This window comes from Eubalaena glacialis, chromosome 18, assembly GCF_028564815.1.
Source record: "Eubalaena glacialis isolate mEubGla1 chromosome 18, mEubGla1.1.hap2.+ XY, whole genome shotgun sequence".
Lineage (NCBI taxonomy): Eukaryota > Metazoa > Chordata > Mammalia > Artiodactyla > Balaenidae > Eubalaena > Eubalaena glacialis.
This window is the reverse complement of record NC_083733.1, coordinates 7,475,579-7,495,254: the sequence shown is the minus strand read 5'-3', so window position 1 is coordinate 7,495,254 and position 19,676 is coordinate 7,475,579. Positions and strand designations below refer to the sequence as shown.

The 19,676-nt window shown below is 51.9% G+C and overlaps 1 protein-coding gene across 1 annotated transcript in view; it reads right to left on the bottom strand.

Annotated features, from left to right (window-relative positions):
• Positions 1–19,676, bottom strand: part of LOC133077604 (polycystin-1-like protein 2) — an 82,633-nt gene that overhangs the window by 27,298 nt on the left and 35,659 nt on the right. Inside the window, 12 exon segments of the mRNA XM_061172415.1 lie at positions 845–1,075; positions 4,714–4,907; positions 5,471–5,693; positions 8,377–8,429; positions 8,432–8,507; positions 9,199–9,325; positions 10,363–10,483; positions 12,107–12,293; positions 13,829–13,951; positions 13,953–13,970; positions 16,974–17,168; positions 17,860–18,005. Coding sequence (XP_061028398.1) covers positions 845–1,075; positions 4,714–4,907; positions 5,471–5,693; positions 8,377–8,429; positions 8,432–8,507; positions 9,199–9,325; positions 10,363–10,483; positions 12,107–12,293; positions 13,829–13,951; positions 13,953–13,970; positions 16,974–17,168; positions 17,860–18,005 — 1,694 coding nt within the window.

Below are 19,676 nucleotides of genomic sequence, written 5' to 3'. Positions count from 1 at the left end.
GGGTTATGCAAACCCCACACATTCCAAAGAATGGACTGGTTTTGGCCAGCTTGTGGAAGATAACCTCTAAGTCCTTGAAATAGCCTGCATGATAAGAGTGTCTGACTACGTGGGGCCTTGGGCCACCCCAGGCAGTATGTGCTAACGATGTGATCTGTGGTGAGGGCTTTGGGCCACGCTCTATCAGTCTGACCTGGGCAGGGATGGGGAGCAGTGGTTGCTGGAGACTAAAGTCAGTCATGCAGGCTCCATACCTGTGGGACTTACTCCCAAGAAAACCCTGGGCACCAAGGCTCAGGGGAGCTTTCCTGGTTGGCCGTACTTCACATGTGCTATCACACGTCATTGCTAGAAGAATTCATCTGTCCATAGGACTCCACTGGGAGAGGAATATTAGAAGCTCTTGCCTGATCTCTCCTGGACCCTTTCCTTTGCTGATTTTAATTTGCACCATTTTCACTATAATAAACCATAATCGTAAGGATAGTGGCTTTTTTAAGTTCTGTGAGTCCTAGCAAATCACTGAACTCAAGGGTGGTCCTGGGGACTCTCAACACAGTACCTTCCCCTTGGGGCTATCGTGAGCATTAAATGGGGCTAATACCTGGCACATAGTAAATTCTCAATAAGAGGTCAGTTTCATACTCCTCCTGACACTTTGATGAACAAGGACATTTTACTGGTCAAGAGGCTGAGGGGCCAGCTTACCTGAGATGACTCCAGGAGTCAAGGCCTGGATTTGCAGCTGGCCCCTCAGCTCCCCACCTGGGCTCCATCCCCTGGAGCCCCTGCAAAGGGACACTCCTGCTCCTCCCTCCTGCTCCCGGGGACTGTGCAACCTCACCTTGGCCTGATCCTGAGCATCCTTCCTCCTTGCCCAGATCACCACCAGCACGTAGGCCACACAGAGGCAGCCCACGATGGTCACGACCACAGGGTTGTCCTCGAAGGTGGCAAAGAGCTCAGCAGTCTGGTGGACGTCCACGGCATTGGGCATCACCGGGAATGTGCTTCCAAAGAAGGTGAGGTGGTTGCAGAGGCGGTGTGTCTGGGAGGGGGTGGTCCGTGGTCCCACCTGCAGCCCCAAAGAGGCCCTGGTAGGAGTATTCAGGGAGCACATCCCCGCCCGCTCGAGCTCAAGGGGGGAGAACTGTGAGGGGTGGACACTGTTCTGGGGAGGGGCTGGGGAGACTGCTGGGAGACCAGCTCCAGGATTCCTTTGGGCGTTTTTACTTAGTTAAAAATTAATTTTAAAATGCAGAGAATAATGTCTATAATAAGCATCTTTGCACCTGTCATTCTCAGTGAGCAACTGTGTCCATCTTGCCAGTCTGCGTTGCATTTTTTAGGTAAGAAGTATTACGGGTAAAATTGAAGTCCCTTCTGTCCGCCAGCCTCCAAAAGCAGCCGTTATCACACATTTGGTGTGCATCCTTACATTACATTCTCCCACCAGGTGCTCATTCACTGGGCAGGTATTTGTTGGGTGCTACTTCCAGGCCAGGCAATGGGCAAGGTGCTGAGAGGACATTCAGGGTGACCAACTCATCTCAGTTTGCCAGAGACTTTCCTGCTTCTCAAACTGAAAGCCCCCTTAGTCCTGGGCAAACTGGGACAGTTGGTCATCTTACACTGAAGAGCAAAAAAAGACAGAGGTTGGGGGAACCATGCAAGAAGAAGGGAAGGACAGATATTTAAATCCTAAGCTGGTGTCTCAGCACCAGGAAAAAATTCTCTAAATTTTACCCACCTTAGATCAAGGCACCTGCGGCCCCCCGTCCTGGGCTCATGCTTTGAAGAGTCCCAGTCTAGCCATCCTCAGGCTGCGCCCTTCCGCACAGGATGAGGAGTCGGGGGCGGGGCGGGGCATGCCCACCACAACACATACCACTCAGCCAGGACTAGGGCGAGGTCCTAGGTGACCCCGAGGAAGATCCCCCCCCTTAAATTTTGCACTCTAGATGCCTCACTTGCCTTACCTAGTCCTGGCCCTGGGACGCCCACTTTTAGATGGTGGTTTGGGGACCTGGACCTCAGAATTCCCTGTTACAGGGCCTGCCCAGACCCATTCCTCAGGATCGTCCTTCTGTGGAGGACTGGCTACTGCTGTGGCCATCCCTGGGCACAAGGGTGGCAAAATGTGGGGAAACGGGGTGTGTAGATGGAACTTGGGCACGAGGTCCCTGGCGGTGTGGGGAATGCGGTTGGGGGAGGGAGGAGACAGGGATGAGGCAGGGCAGGCCTTCCCTAAAGCCCCCAGCCAGCTTGCAATCCACCCAGGGCCATTTGGTGGGTAAAGATTTAATTCAAACCCACAACCCAGCACTACCTTTTCATTCCAGGGTCCACAACGAGCTGGTAAAGTAGGAGGCAACAGAAAATACTGGCATGCGGAAAGTTCTGTGCCCAGCATCTGGTGAGGAAGAGCCCGCAGCAACCCAAACATGCCCAGCAGGTAATTCTTTTACCTTTAACGAGCCACCGAGAGAGGCTGACCCCTCCAACAGCTGTGGCGTCAACTGCTTTATTGACAGATTTCACATGGGTCTTAGTTCCATGTTTGCTCACTGTTTCCCAATCCCGGTCAGCGTTTGGCATACAGCTGTGGGTCTTACGGGAACCCTTGGCACACCCAGGAGGGGTGGGGCTGGTTCAAAAGAAGAACCCCAAGCAAGTACCCCAGTGACAAGACCATCTCAGCGCTGGGAGCCCAGGGACCAGACCTGATTTATGCCTAACATCTTTGCCCTCCTGGGTTTCCGCAAAGACTTGGAGGACAGTGGCTTTCCCAGTCTTTTCCAGCATGAGAGTCCTTTTGAAAACCATAAATTAATCTGGAAAGACCAGAAAATTTTCATGAGATCCCCTCGTGACAGTAGTTTCACCTTTAGTATCCTTCAAGAAAAATGTATAAATAAGAATGCAGTTCTCAAACCCCTTGCAATAATTCTGCATTTACCCCCCTGATAAGGTCTGCAGTTTACAGATTTGGAACTTTCTTTAGTTATTTTGAGAATACAGTGGTGGTTTTCCATCCAAACTTGGTGATCCCATTTACTTATTTTTTTCCCCATTCACTTATTTATGGCTCCTCAATGATCTCTATATATCTGTATCAGTATCTATATCTGTATCAACATCTGTATCTATAATGAGCATCAGGTACACAACATTGGGTTAATATAATTTTGGCACTATAACACAACTCCCACCTTCTTTTGTACACCCCACATTCGTGTATGTGTGCATTAGTAGCTGTATATTCTTAATAACATAATAAGCACCTGGGAACCCAGGGCTCCACTCAAAAGCTAGGAACTTTCCAATAAGTTATGTTTAGCTAAGTGGTCTTCCCCCAGTCTGTCCCCGTGCTCCCCCTCAACTCAACCGCATGCGGAATCCTATGTCCATTGTTTTCCTTGATTTCCATTTTATATAGTTTTGTCTTCTCTATGCTCAGAGTGTCTAACACAGCAATCACTTTAATCTGTGGAGCACCTACTATGTGCCAGGCACCACATTAAGTACTTTATACCCCTAACCTTGTCTAGGTCCCACCCTGTGGTAAGTGGCCGCCATCCTTTATCCCCATTTGCAGATGGGAAAGTTCAGAGAGGTGGGGTGCCTTGTCCAAGGTCACCTCGCAAGTACTGATGACGTGGGATTGGACCCAAGTCTGTCTGATGGCAGAGCCGGGCCGCCAGCCCCTGCACCATCCTGTTCTGAGCCCCCGGCCTCGGAAGGCAGCCTGCAGCGGGTATTCTGCCAGCAACGTGGGGATTGGGCAAGCTTTTGGTAGCAAGGACTCTAAAAGGTTGCAGCACACCCAGGGTCTCGTTCACGAGGTACAAAGACCTGTGCTTCAGGTGTGGGGGACCCACTGTCTCTTGGACATCTCAACGTGCCTTCGTCTCTTCTTGGCACTTTGGGGAGGCTCCCTATGTGTGGCAGCTGGAAGCAGGAGTTGACAAGGAAGCCAAAGATGCAGCAGAGACAAACCCGGAAGGAGCTTGGCTTTAAGTCCCCTTCTGTGGCTCTGCTGGGACCTGGCTTTTTACACTACTTATGACTGTTGTCATTGGACATATGTGCCATTTGCTTCTTGTCTGTGTCCTCTGCTAGACTGAAAGCTCACTGGTTTTTCTCATCATTGTCTCCCTATCAGTTGGCCTGGCACCTGGCGAATATTTGTAGAATGATTGAAAGAAGGTATATGGTGCAGGGGATGGAGACAGGTGTGTGACAAATTTCAACTAGATGTGGAGGTTGCTGTTCTTGGGGAGGGTATGGAAGTGCAACAGAGGGAGACTGCAAACATCTGCCACCCAAAGAAGGTGGCATTGGATTGGGAGATCGAAGGGTGAATGGGAGTTTTCCAGGCGGGGTAGGGAAGAAGGGTGTCCTGGGGGAGACAGCAGCATATGCAAAGGCATGGAAGAGGGAAGGGGGACACTGATACCTCAGAGATGGCTTCTGATGGCCTCAAAGCCAATGTCTGTCACCAGGACAGTGTCATGGGCTTGGCTCCTTGGAGGCAGAGCTGAGCTGCCCTGAGACAGGGATTTGATTGCAATTAATAGGGCCACATGCCTCCAAGGGCTCTGTGAGCTCTGGAGAAGCAGTGCCTCACGTCGCTTAGAGCTTGTGCTCTGGGGACAGACCTGGGTTTGAGTCTCAGCTCTACCACCTTCTTCTTTGCTTCCCTTTCCTTACCTGGCACCCGGAGTTGTCCCAAGTCCCCTGGACCTCATCCCAGAACACACAATGGGACAGGAAGGTGGTGATGCCAACTGTGAAGTCCCTGCCGGGGGCCGGCTCCAGGTCAGACTGGGGGATCACAGTCAGGTAGTAGATGCCTTCTCCAAAATGCAGGTCCTCTGGGCTCAGGATCCATGTGGACAGCCCATCTGTAGGAAGGGGGGATCCGGGTCAGTCTGAAGCCTCATGGAAACTGGACTAACATGATGAGAGAGGGGCACCAAGATGCCTTAGCAGGGAATCCGATCCTGATGGCCGCCCCGATGTCCTAACCCTCTCCTCCTGAGACCAGGAGCATGGAAGAAGAGGCACTCCCAAGTCAGGGTGCTGAGCACGGCTGCCAAGTCAGACTGACCAGGGCTCAAATTCTGACTCTGTCCCTTCTTGGCTGTGTGACTTTGGACCAGTTACTTAACCTCTCTGTTTTTATCTGAAAAGTAGAAATTTCATTCCTCTTAATCCCCAAGGGCTATTTTGAGGATTGTAATGAGTTCAGTTCTGTGAGTGCTTGTCAGCTTCTTCAGGGCATATAGTAAGTGTTCACCTAATATCACCTAATAATAGTAATAATACCACCAACAAAAATACGCACTGAATGTAGCAAGTGTTTCTTCTCTTTTTTTCTTTTTCCCTATGGCCCTGATTCTCAAGTTTTAAGCTGGTCACATCCCCCAGGAAGCAGCTCAAGAAACTGGCCCAGTGGTGGGACTACCTGGAGCAGCCGGTGGCAGGAGGTGAGCTTGGGCGTCGTAGCTGGTCTCGTTGGGGCGCTAGCCGTAGCCCAGGCTGAGCACGAGTGGGATGTCAGGTCTGCGGTGCAGCTGGATCCCCAAAGCCACGCCCCCTGAAGCCAGACTCACCCACAGAGCTTCAGGTCTGGTCAGGTTCAACACAGTTGGCTCGCTGTGTCCTTCTGAAAGCCGAGGCAGCAGGATCTGTCATCAGAAACAGTCAAATCAAGGGTGTGCCAGGACAGGAATGCCAGTGAGCGTCAGGGCTGCTGGGCAGGGTGAGCCCCTGGGGACCTGAAATCCACCCTGCGCTCTGCTCTTTCCACTAGTTTCCGGGGACTGCCGTGACAAATGACCACAAACCTGGTGGCTTAAAACAACACAAATTTATTCTCTTACAGTTCTGGATGCCAGAAGCCCAAAACCAGTCTCACAGGGCTGCAGTTGGCAGGGCTAGTTCCTTCTGGAGGCTCCAGGGGAGAATCCACTTCTTTGCGTATTCCAGCTTCTGGAGGTGCCTGCAGTCCTTTGGCTCATGGCCCCTCCTTGCATCACCCAACCTCTTGCTTCTGTCATCAAATCACCTTTTTCTTTTCTGGAGTCAACTCCCCCTCCGCCTGCCTCTTATAAGGACCTCTTGATGACACTGGGCTCACCCAGATAACCCAGGATCATCTCTATATTTCAGGATGTTTAACTTGAATCACATTTGCAAAGTCCCCTTTTGCTATGTCAGGTGACATATTCACGGCTCAGGGATGAGGATGTGGATAGCTTGGGGACCTTTATTCAGCCTGTGCTCATGAAGCTGTTCACCCCAGCTTGGGGCTGCGTCTGCACAGAAAGTGCACAAGGGTGCATCTTTCTAGTTTGCACAAAGGTGGCATATGAACTAGTGGTGGTGTTGATCAAAGAGTGGAACAAGTACGATTAAGTTAGGAGCACAGGCCGCAGAGGCACAGAGATCTCTCTTTGGTCTTGGCTCTGCCCTATATTAACTCTGGGACCTCTGACCAATTAACAGACCACTTTGAGCATCAGTTTCTTTTCTTTTTTTTTTTTTTTGGCCTCACTGCGCGGCTTACGGGATCTTAGTTCCCCGACCAGGGATCGAACCCAAGCCCTCAGCAGTGAAAACACGGAGTCCTAACCACTGGACCGCCAGGGAATTCCTGAGCCTCAGTTTCTTGTCATCAGTAGAATACATAGACTCCCGGTGATTATTCAAAATGTTATCATATACAAAATACTGAGTCAAGTGCCAGATACACAGTAGCGCTCAACAATTAGTTGCTGCTATTCCTCTGCTTTTACTCTTACGTTAGAATTTCTCACAGCCACTCTCCATTTAATCAGCTCTCCAGATTAACTGATGCCCTCCATCCCCTTTTAAAAACAGACTGATTACTGCCCACCATGCACTTTTTATTTGCTCCTGGTGGCCCTCTACGGTAGACACAGGAATATGCCACCCAGCTCTCCCTTCTCGGAAGGACCTCGTACCCAGTCATAGGGAGTATGGTCAGCAGACAGGCTCCAGCTCTCAGCTCCTTCAGGGTCTGCCCTGAAGAATTTATCACTTATATTTCCTAGGAGCGGAGGACCTGCCATGCCACGCAGGGCCACAGGGGAAGCACTCGGTCAGGATGCAGAAGGAGGCAAGGGGGAAAGCCTCGTCCACAGCTTTACTGGGGTTTCCACAGGAAAGGCAAGACAGGGCATAGAAAACAGCTTAGGATTGGCCAGTCTGAATAATTCCAGCAGACTTTGGCTATAGGGCTGGTCTCTAGTTGGTACCTGGCCCTGGGATGATTTGGGGCAGAGCTTGAATATTGGCCTGGTGAGTGAGTGAGATAAAGGGGGTGGTTGGGGTATAGACTCAGGACTGGTTGGTTTTCACATGAAAGGTGTGCCTGGCAGAGCCCTTGCTCTCTCTGAGAACTGGCCGGCCCTGGGAGGGGCAGTCTCTCCCCGCCAGCAAGATTTTTAAGATATCAAAACATCATAACATACAGAAGATAGCAAACACGATTGCTAGAGCCCTGGTGGCTGCTACTTGCTGCAGAGCCCCCTCTGGGTTGACTGAGCCTTTGTGGAGTCTGGATAGTAGTCTGACTTCTGTCCAATCCTGTTTTCTTTCTTCACTCTCCACAGGCGTTGATCTCTAGCAAGCATCTTGCACCACGAACACCTTCTCAGTGCCGGCTTCCAGGGAACACAACCTACGACATCTCCTCTCTAGTAATCCTGGCAGCCCCTCCTACCTGTCAGGCTGTATGCTCAACAATAGACAGTTGTGTCTGATCCCACACCTGCTAACGTCCATTGTACTTGTGATTGTAAGGGTCCGTTTTGATGATAGCTCTCATAGAGTGAGAAGTTGACAAAGTAGGAGTGTAAAAGAACTATCTGCATAAAAACTTAAGTTGAAGGCTTTGAGAAGACTCAATAAAGATGAGTGGGGAAAAATTGTTATTGAATTAGTCACTGATGAGAAAACTGTAGAAGATTAGAAAAAAAGTCATTAAAATCTCAAAAGAATCTGAACTCGTACTGTACCAGTGTGCCTACATTTTTTATTCACTTTAAAGAAAATCTAACTATGTTCAGGGGATGATTTATGTAGTGAAGATGATTAAAATTCCAATCAACAGATTTAAAGAAACTTTCAGTTGTACACCTTAAGATTGATAATGACGTACTTTTATAGTTTTACGTTAAAATACAATGCTTAAGGGAGGGTGAAGATCATTTTTAATGATTCTCTTCTTTAATCTTTCTTTCCTTTTTTTTTTTTTTTTTCCATAACCGACCAACTTTTGGTCCCGACCAAGTTGAAAAAGAAGACAGACGCACCTCCTGACTTCTGAGAGTGCCCCAAGCCCACCTCGATATTCTCCGACAGGTTCTTCACAGGGATGAGCTGCCCACCAGGGCTGGCAGAGAGAGGCCACCAGCAGTTCCGCTGACGTCGAAGTGACTTCGGGCTGGGAGTGGGGTCTTCGGGAAACTCATCATCTGAAACCAGGAGCAAAGAGTGTCAGCCAAGGGCCCCGAAGGCCGGAAGGTGACTAGGTCCCTGTGTGAAGGATGAGGTTTCCTAAGACGGGATGGACAAGTGGCTCTTGCCCTGTGGGGTGACTGGGAGGGCCCCGCCTTTAGCTGCTGCTGTCTGTCCTGGTATGTGTCTTCCCTTCAGGGTTGTGGCTTCGGAAAGCTGGACCTAGAGACCCAATCGGACTTGTTACAGCCGAGCAGTTACTGGGCTATAAACAGTCTGAGCCTTTCTTCCTGCAAAGCCAGCAAGTCTCTAAGAGAAAGAAGTTTGTCTGCTTTCTCTGAGGCTCAAGGAGCAGAGAGTCAGATGTGCCCTAATTTGGGAATGGAAAGAGCCCTGAGTTTACTGTTTCCTAGCTATGGAACAAAGTCTGAAGAGCTTAATTTCCAATGACTAATTAAACCAGGGCTGCTGGAGAAATTCCATAACACAGTGGAAAAAGGATGGATTGGGGAGTCAGAGGCCTGGGTCTGAACCCCAGCTCTGCCACTTTGCTTGTGGCCTCAGGCAAGTCACTGAACCTCACCTGTAAAATGGGCATAATAATTCCATAATTGACAGGGTTGTTATCAACATAAATGAGCAAATATATGTGCAGGTGCTTTGCAAACTCTAAAGGGCTGTTCCCAAGGAGGTTCCTTCCATTGTTACCCTTATGTCCACAGGCACCCTACCGTCCTCCATGGAGCCAAGGGAGGGGGCAGCGGGCAGGGTAAAGGTCGCAGAGCTGGCAGCAGCAACGTGCACAGGGGAGCCTCGCTAACTCCGGGGCTGTATTCTTTCCACAAGGTGAGAACAGAGGTGCCGGGAGAGAGGGGAGAAGGTCAGAGTCAGAGGAAGATCTGCCCACCTCTTGCTCTACAGGGATCCCGGCTTTAGCATCAGAGTGGGCGGCTCTTTTGTGATCCCTGTAGGTAGTTCTGCATATTTGCATCAGTAGGAGCAGCATGAAAGGCAGCCAGTGTCTCCACTCTGGGCTGGCGGCTCCATGAGGACAGGGCTGTGGCCAGCTTTGCCTACTGTGGCACCCCAGTGCCTAGAGCAGCGCCTGGCTCGTGATGGTGGTCAGTACATATTTTGTTGAATGAATAAATGAGCTTGGCTGTAGACATTTCTCCAGACTTACCTCCCCTACCTACTTGACCTCTGATGTCATGGGCTCCCATAAAACCATCTTTACTGGCCTTTGACCTCGTTGCATCTGAGTAGCCTGGGGATCTGGTTTCAGATCCTAGTGCTGATCAGGATGCTGCTTTGGGAAACTGCCCCTGGGATCCAGGAGCGCACCCCTGGCAGGAGGAACCAAGGGAGGGTGCTCGGTGCCGGGGCTCTCAGCGTGCCTGCAGCGTCGTCCAGCCCACGACTGTCGGGGAGGGATGGAAGGGGGAGGGCATCCCCAGGTGCTGGAGGAGGGCTCAGTGAGAGGTAGGCAGGAGCTCCACGGACAAACTCCCAAGGCAAGTGCCTCTGGAATCCCCACAGGTCCACGGAGCAGCAGCTTGCCAGACACACTCCGGATGAGGTTAAAAGTGGGCTAGTCCCCTTCATTCTGCCCCCTCACCTGCACAGCCCACCATGACCCGTCTCTCGGGACACGTGCGTGGCTCTGACACTGGCGTGGCACTCACCACCTCCCTTCCTGTGCTGCACAGACACCCAACACGGAGACCTTCTCTTGGTGAAAAACCCTTTCCACTTTAGGTCCCATCACTTCCCCACTGCCAGGCAGGTCTCCTGGGCTCTGCCTGTCACAGGGTCTTGGGATGTGGGTGTGGCATGAGCCAGGTCAGGGGATACCACAGTATAGCCGGTTACCTGTTTGTGTACACGGAGATGGAGGGGGCGGCCAGCGTGGCTGGAAGGCCCCCGAGCAGTCTCCCTGGCAGGACGGTGGCCTACGTGTGCCCCACAGCTCCCAGCAGCTGGGGCACTATGGCTGTCTGGAAAAGAAAGCAGGGGACACTGCTGTGGACCGGTGTCCGTATACCACCTCTGGTTACTGCCACCAGGCTAGTGTGCCCTTTGGCAGGGACGGGGAGAGGGCAGAGGAGCAAGGCGGAGACCATGATGGAAGGCCCTTTACTGGGCACCAGACGCTGTAGGGAGCCAAGAGTAAGCACTTAGAAGACTCCAGGCTCTGCCAGCAGGTGCTTTACCACCCCTGTTTGGCAGACGGGGAGACAGAGGCACAGAGAGAGTGATGACTTGTGGAGGCCACGCACTGATAAGGGGAGGCGCCGGGATCACGGCAGGGCTCACTTTGCGCCTGTCCGTGCTGCTCCGTTGGACCCTGACATCTGCCCACAGCCCAGGTCTTATTCGTGGGGAAATGGAAAGTCACAGGCAGAGCCATTGCACGGGGTCACCCGGGCTCAGACTCCACTCCCCATGCAACCCAAACCCTTGGGTGAAGATGTGGCCTCGCTGAAGCCAAGGCAGGCGTGAGGAGCAGGAGGGCTGGACGTTTGTGCAGAGTTCCTATCAGTGCACAGATTGTGCCTGCATGTATGTGTTACGTCTGACGGGTGTGCGACTGTATGTGCGTGAATGTGAGTGTTTATGTGTGTATTGAGGAGGACTGTGTGTGAATGTATGTGTGAGTGTAAGTGGGTGTGAGTGTAAGTGTGTGAATGTGTGTCTGAGTGAATGTGGTTTGAGGGTGTGGGAGTATAAGTATCTGAGCATGAATGAGTGTGCATATGTGGTTTTGTGTGTGACTGCAACCGTATATGAGAGTCTGTGTGTTTGTGTGACTCTGTGGCCCTGTGTGAAGATATGAGTGTAAATGTGCATCTGTGTGAGTGTGTGCCGGAGTGTGTGCTTCCCGATGTTTGTGAGAGCATAAATGAGTGCCTAGAAGTGTGCGTGAATGTGTGAGTGTGTGCGATTGAATGTGTGTATGAGTGTTAGTGTTTGTGGGTGTGTGTGAGTGTGTGGATATGTGTTTGAGTGTGTTTGTGTGGCCACGTGTGAGAATGCGTGTGTGAGTTCTTGTTGAATGCAGTGATGTCCCCACATGGTAAAGGGCTGTGGAGCAGCAGGTAGTGGGTTCTGTGGCTCCGTCATGATGACGTCCTGGGTGCTGCGGCCGCGTGAGGCTGTGCTGCAGCTCTTCCTACCCTGGGGGCTGCCTCTCTTCTAAAGACGTTCTGTATCCTTGGCTAAGTGAACCAGGAGTTGGATTCAAACTTGCAAGGGTGAACCAACGATCTCTCCAACGGGTGGCCTCTCCAGGGTGAGGCAGAGCTTGTCAACCTACTACAGATGAGGAGATGAGGCTGCAGGAAGTTGTGTCACTGGCCCAAGTCACAAGGCTTGTGAGTGACAAGGTCAGGGTTCAAACTCAGGCCGCCTCTTTTGAGGGCTGCGCTTCGCCTGCTGTACCACACTGCCTCCCAGAAGCTCTGGTCTCTGGAGCCTTTCTTTCAGCTCCTAGAAAGGACTTTAACCTCAGTGCCTCAGTTTCCTCATCTGCAAGATGTGGAGAAAGATCCACCTAGAAGTGCTGGTGTGAGCTGGGCACGCGGTAAGCGTGACGTCTGCGTCTGGGCTGGGACACCTACCTGGCTGCCATTGGCCTCTGCAGGCTCTTCTGGTCTGTCCCTCAGGGAAGCTTCCAGCACGCTGCCCACAGCCTGGAACAGGTCCCCGGTGGCCGCCTGGCGCCTCTGGTCCTCAGGATGGGCCTCGGCACTCACTGCCAACAGGGCCTCACTGGCGTGCTGCAGAGCCCTGCTGGCGTCCCGCTGGGCTCACCCCAAGGAGGAGGAAGAAGAGCATGCGCCCCGGCCTGGGTTAGACCAGCCCCCGGGCCATTCCAGGGACCAGCGCTGCAGTGGAGGGGAGCAAGGTGGGGGCTCAAGCCAGGGAAAATCTGGGCTGGGCCCGTCACACAAGCTGCCTGTGTTGCTGACTTGAGGCCAGATGTTCCTTCCCTATCACGTGCTAAGTTCCTTCAGGACACTAGCCTCATGCATCTCTGGATCTTTCCCAGAGTGCCTTGCACAATGCCCAGCACATAGTAGGCATTCAGTAAACATTCACTGACTGGAGATAGCTAGCTGGCTGGCTGGCTGGCTGGCTGGATGGATGGATGGACATAGCACTTATTCCAATTCTGTAATTATATATGTAATTGTGAAATGGTTTAGTAACTGGCAGGCCCAGTTGTCTAAAAGTGCCATGAAGGCAGAGCGCACGTCTATGTGATTTGCTGATGAATTTTCAATGAGTTGCATAGTACCTGGCACATACTAGGCATCTGGGGAGCACTTGTTGAATGAATGAAAAAATTAATGCATGGATAAATGAGTGGAAGGGTGGAGAGACGGATGTATATGTACGTGTATAGATGTATGTGCATAGAAGGGATGCATGAGCAAATGGATGTGTAAGTGGGAAGTATGATATTAGGGTGATCAGGGTCCCAGAAATAAAGGTCAGCATAGCAGGCTCCAGGACCAGGAATGTGAGGGGGACAACCTCCTGGCAGAGTGGGTGGGGCAGAGCCAAGACAGCTCTCCCCTTTACTGCTTATGGCTTCTTTATTGACATTTGGCTGCCACAACGTTGGGAACGTGGTGATTCAATTTGAGTTCTCCAAGAAGCAGGCCCTAAGGCAAGAATTTGACAAACAGTCATTTATTTGGAGATAATCCCAGGAAACACTGGAAGCAGAATGGGAAAGTGAGACAGGGAAGGGTAGGAAGCCCGTCCAGGGGGTGTGATCAAGCCACTTACCTGGGGCTCAGTCCTACTTGGGAGGTCTCCACCAAGAGGAACGTGGGAGACGGGGTATCTGTACCCCAGCCCATTAGTCACTGAGAACTGCATTGACCCCCTGACATGTCCAACCTGCCATGTGGGCAGGCAGAATGGACTCTGGAGGGGAGGTCAGAGAAGTCCCCCAGGCAAAGAAAGGCAAGAGCTGGCAGCTGGACATCACAGTGCACTCAAGTGGGGGACATGGTCGGGTCAGCAGCAGCATCTGGACACAGCCTTGACCACCCAATGATTAGTTAGATTCAGATGCACAGTGGCTGGTGGGGGAGTCAGGTGTGTGAGCACACAGGCCATCACAAGCAGAGGGAGACACAGGGCTGTGAGAGGGGCACCTTCCTTCCCTTGGCATCACCCATGTGGGACCCTTGGAAACAAGAAGGCACAAGTCTTGGAGGCCCTGTGACTGAGGGACCTGTGACCTGGGTTGGGGTTTGTTGTCAGCCACCCACCACAGAGGTGCACGTCCTATTGCCTGGCTCAGCGGGTGGGAACTACTCACCTGGGCCAAGGGCGTGAGCTCCTCACTGCGGCGGGTCACCTCTGTCAGTACCTCGGCCAGCTCCTGCACCTTCTGCATGTCCCCCAAGGTGGCGTTGACCGCAGGCAGTGACCCCGCAGACAGAGAGGATATGCTCTCTGACCTTGGCATAGACATAGGAAGGTGGGGAGAGGAAATGTAATTCCAGTGGCTTGACGAAGCTGTTTCAGAAAGATTTGGGGTCTGAGAAAGTGACCAGGATCATATGGGGTTTTCCAAAGCCGGTAGACCTCTTCTTGTCTCCTAGGATGTGTGGTGGGCAGAATCATAGCCTCCCAAAGATAGCTACATCCTAATCCCTGAAATCTATGGATATGTTACTCACATGGCAAAAGGCACTTCGGCAGAATCACTTTGGAGATTTGATTAAGTTAAGGATTCTGAAATGGGGAGAGTATCCTGTAGTAACGAGTTGGGACCAATGTAATCACAGGGGCCTTTACTAGAGGGAGGTAGGAGGGTCAGAGTCAGAGAAGATGTGATGATGGAGGCAGAGGTGGTGGAGAGGGAGAGGGAGATGGAGATGGGGAGAGAGGGACAGAGGGAGAGGGGTCGGGATTTGAAGATGCTGGTGTTGAAAATGGAGCAGGGAATGTGAGCAGCTTCTAGAAGCTGGAAAAGCCAATGGGTGGATTCTCCTCTAGAGCCTCCAGACAGTTCACAGCCCCGCCACCGTTTCGGTTTTAGCCCAGTGAGACTCATTTCAAACTTCTGACCTCCAGAAATGTAAGATAATAAATGTGTGTTGTTTTAAGTCATAAAGTTAATGGTTATTTGTTATAGCAGCAGGAGGAAACTAATACAGGATGTCTCAAGCTTTCTCCAAATCTTGAAAGCAAATCTGTAATATCTGGGGAATTCCCTGGCGGTCCAGTGGTTAGGACTCCACACTCTCACTGCCAAGGGCCTGAGTTTGATCCCTGGTCAGGGAACTAAAATCCCATGTGCCACATGGCACGGCCAAAAAAAAAAAAATCTGTAAAATCTGGCATTATTTAAAAACAAATGGTGTCTCAGGGTCTCACTGTGACTAAAATGGCATGAAATTCAGAAATTGGATTACTTTGTTGGCCCAGTATGGATGGGAGGTCTTGTTGCAGACTTGGGTCCCTGTGTGCCTTTGGGGCAATGGGGACAAGGATCCCTCCAGCCATCCCCCAACTCCAGCCTTAAGCCAGACCTCCTGGGGCTTCCGGGGAACATGCTTTCTAAGCCGCAAAGCCCTAATGAGAGGGGCTGGCTTTGGCTGAGGCAGACAAAAACCTAAGAAAATAATTTTAACACCACCCCATCGAACTTTCTGCGTTTATAGAAATGTTCTGTCCCTGTTTTGTCCAGTAACATAGCCACTTGCCAAATGTGACTACATATTAAGCCCTTGAAATGTGGCTAGTGCAACCAGATAACTGAATTTTTATCTTTATTTCATTAAAATTCATTTTAATTTAAATGTACGTGGCCAGACATGGCTCATGGCAACAATCTGGAAGAACACAGATAGAGGTGAGTAATCCCTCTTACCCTCCCGTCCTGCTTGCTGCTCACAACTCACTCTTCTAACCGTCGAACAGTCGTTCACAGCAGCTGCAGAGTTTGAGCATGTCTGCCAACAGCTCAGGGTGCAGCCAGGCTTCCATTCAGGGCGTGGCTTGGATGGAGGAAAGAATAGCCCTGTCTATGAGGAGACTCCTGTCAGAACATTCTGGAAGGAAAGTCAGGTAATGGATAATCTCATGTTTGCCTCTGCAGCTCTTCCCCATCCTTGGTCGCCATCCTGGAGGCTGCTTTCATGGAGAGGTCACTGGCTGCTGAGCCTCTGGCCCATGGATTCACCCAGCGGGAGACGAGAGGGCAGGAGGAGAGAGAGCTGGAAGCTTTGCTCCCGGCACCCTCCCTGCTGGGGTTGCCTGCCTCATCCTTCAAAGCCACCGCTCCTACCAGGGAGCCCCCTCCATGTGTAGCTGCCCCTTGAGGATGCTGGTCACTTCAGAGTGAGCCCCTGGGGTCCTGTGTTCTCTCTCATTTGTTTCTGAAACTTTGCCCCCAGTTTTCTCAACAGAGCCCTTCTTAAAATCTTCTCCATTGCCCAGTTAGAGCTTGACATCTGTCTCCCGACAGGACTCTGGTGTTTCATGAGAAGACCTTGCGTCAGGCTGTGCAGTCTGTGTGCTTAGGACCCCAGGGCATCCAAAGGGAAGTTTGCTGTAAGTTATGCTCGGGGTGAATGAGAGCCAGGTGGGGTGTGCGGGGAGGGTGGGAGTGGGGGAACTAGGTGAAGGAAGGGGCTGCGGTGAGAGGGCTGGAGGTGGGCGGGGGAAGAGCGAACCTGGGTTTGCTCCTGTCTTCAGCTACTGGAAATGTGGACCCGCGAAAGCTGCTCACTCTCTGCACCGTGCTGAGGACTTTCAGGCAAACCCTTCAGGAACCAGAGGAGCCTGTCTTCTGTCCTCCGTGCCCAGCAGGTGTGACGCTGTGTGTGGTGCACGCAGGTAGCATGCCTGGGAGCACACACTGGGAGTGGAAGTAATCATACCTTTTGCCAGAGTTGTTTCTAATGCTAGGTTGTAACACATGGACTGGCCATTTTTGTGGATTAAAACTGGTTGAATGTTGGCAATTTCATATGATTTGACCCACAGCTACAGTGAATGTAATTCTTAACATTCACCACAACCTTATAAGGAAATTATTGTCCCTGTTTTCCATGTGGGGAAACTGAGGCTTAGAGAGATTCAGGCCTGTGACAATAGAGATGGTAAATGACAGAGCTGGGACAACATCAAACCATTAACCGTATGACCAAGATGGGGTCACTTTTCTCCTCTGGGCCTTGGTTTCATCCTCTTTAGTAAGAAGAGACTGGAGTGGTACCCTCTAAATTCCCTCCCGCCCTAGAAACCTGTGGCTCCGTGAGGCTGAGCGGAGAAAGCAGGCTTCCTTCATCCTGTGTCACTCACTGAAAGGACCAGAAGAGGGAGGTGACATCAACAACTCGGGAGACACCAAAGACTTCTCCACAGATCCGTGGACCCCACTGCCCACCCCGAATGGCTGCATACAGACCCCAGGGCCCCAGCAAAGGGACAAAGGAGTCCATTGGGAGCACCTTCTGTCTGGCGTCCACTCTCAGCGGCTGCCCGGAGCCCGGCCCCTGGCACTGCTGGTCCAGCACGGATGACACAGACCTGGCCAGCTGGAAGAGCTGCTCAGGGCCATGCCCGCCCTGCAGAGTGGCGGTGACATTGTCCCACACTGCGGCCTGAAATGCCTCATCCTCCACACGGGTGTCTCCACGTCCCTCCTAACGGGAGACCAGAGACATGCTCAGAGCAGGAGGATCTCAGCCCATCGGTTTTTGTTCCAGAACCTGGAGCCTGAAGTTCCTGGCCTGCACGTGGTAAAGCAGAGCAGGGCTGGACGGCTTGGCACCTGGCATGGGGCCTCTCCCGAGGCTGGAGGGCAGTGGACCCACTTGTGCCAGCAGCCAGCGGCCACCAAAAACAAGTCTCAGGCAGGTCACTACTTCTCCCCTCACTGCCCTCCTCATCGTGCTCTCAGGCCCTTCCACTCCACCACGCTCTGACCCTTGAAATTCACTTGAGATTTTATCCGGCCTCTGCCTTATAGACCTGTTGGCTGATCTTGGTCCTCCTTCCTCTGGACTCTGAAGGCGCTTGGCCTAACTCATCTCTGGATCCTTCTGCCTCCATCTCCCTCAGGTCCCCCACCCCAAGTCCCCCAGGCCCTTCCCCTATACTGGCCACTATACTGGCATAAGATCTACAAAGGTAGAGACCGCATCTGTTTTGTCCACGGCTGTATCCCCAGGACCGGGCACATAGTAGGTGCTCTGTAAATACATGTTGAAGGAATGAATGAATCAACCACTCATCTGGTCATACCCTCGGCTCCCTTCAACCCGGCCACCCTTTTGTTGAGGTTTAGACAAGTCAAGAAGTTGTCTCAGTAGAGAAACAGTGGCTGCCACCCACCTTAACTGCTGCCTGGGTCTGCTGTCTGTCACCCGCGTGATTGCAGACAGAAATGACCACTGTCAGCATGAAGTCATTGTTTTCTGTTCCAAGTGGCAGGTAAACTGATGGGAGGGCAGGTTCAGGGCCACAGTGTAGACAGGAACCTGGCAAATGGACATTGGACAATTAGGAGGGCATCTCCAGGCCCCAGGGAGACTGTAAACCCACCAAGGTAGAGCCTGATGACAAGGACACAAAAGCCACAGCTCGTGAAGTCATGGCAGGCACTCGTGGACTCCATACTTCCCAGGAGAAGATGGCCATTTATGCCGATCCACTGTCGTCTCTAAGTAATCACATGCTGCTGTGACTTTGGAATAACTTTACTAAAATCCATGAAAGTTTTCAGAAAAAGAATCCCCCATTTACAAGCTTTTTAGAAAAATTCAAGGTGGTAAACCAAATTACAAAAAGAAGGAGAAAGAGGAGGAGGAGGAAAAGAAGATCTTAACAATTGGTTGAAGACGTATCCAAACTCCCTCAAATGTCACTTCCTGTACAAAGGCCTTCCCAGGCTGCTCTGTCTAAAACAGCGCCCCTGTCCTGTGTCTTTGTTTACCAGCTATCTCTACCACTAATTATAAATACAGTGAGGTCAGAGACTTCCTCTCTTTTGTTCACTGCTGTATATCCAGGACCTAGAACGGAGCCTGACGTTCAATACGTCTGCTGTAAGAGTGAATGAATGAATGAATATCCTTCGTATCCTTAAAGGGGACCCGCCTATCATTGGAATCACTTCATTGTAGTGTGTGGACAATCACGACGTTCTTGAATTGTAATTGACAATTCATTTTTATATGGTCACACTTCCCTGCCCCTTACTGAAGCAGCTAGCCTGGCATCTCCATTTAGGGGGACGCAGGTTTGAAATGAAATCTACTTACCTTCCTTGAATTGGTCCCTTCCAGGCTCAGACCCAGTCACGGCGCTCTGAACAGCCTTGCATTCCATGTCCATCTGACGGGCACCCCATGAAAACCACACTCCCTTGGGTCTGAGGATGGGACCCTTCCACCTTCGCCTAGTCAAGGGGTTCAGTTTATGTCCTTGTGGTGTTTAATGCCGGACACTGGGGAGCACCCCTGCAACACTCCTGGAGCCTAGGTTTGCAGGAAGGTCCCAGTCTGACTAGCACATTTTCAGAGCTCTTGTGAGGGTCACAGAATGCCAAAGGCCATTGGGAGGAGACAAGGACTCAAATGGGCCCGCCAAGGACCAACCACCCCCAAACCGGAAGAGCAGAGGCAATGTGGGCGCTCGCCCCGTCTCTCCTGCTGATGCCCTGCTGCTGTCATGGGTGTAGGTTGTGGTGACAGGACACCGTCTGGGGCATTGCAGTGGGGCGGCATCAGCATGCTCCGTCCTCTCCTGTAAACCTGTGCAAGCAGGTCTCGTCTCAGCTCAGCGTGCTCTGTGACATCGCCCATTCCCGGCTGCCCCCCGCCAAGTGGGGTCAGTAACGTCGTGGACGGTTCTGTGAACCAGGCCATCCCTGTCCTGAATAGCTCCAGCGGTCGGGGCTACTCCGAGCGTGCAGTGAGGAGTGGTATCCTGGTAGCGGCCCCACGTGGTCACACTTCTGCATATCCTCCTCCATTTAGCCCATTCCACGTCCCTCATGGCACGATAGAGGTCGTTTTGGCCTCCACAGTTGCGGAGGAGATAGGGAGTTACTGCTTCTCACCTCGCTGAGGTGTGTGGCTGGATCCGTGTGCCTGGGGGCGGGGCTTCAGGGTCATCCTGCAAACCTCTCTCACACATGGAACGTATTC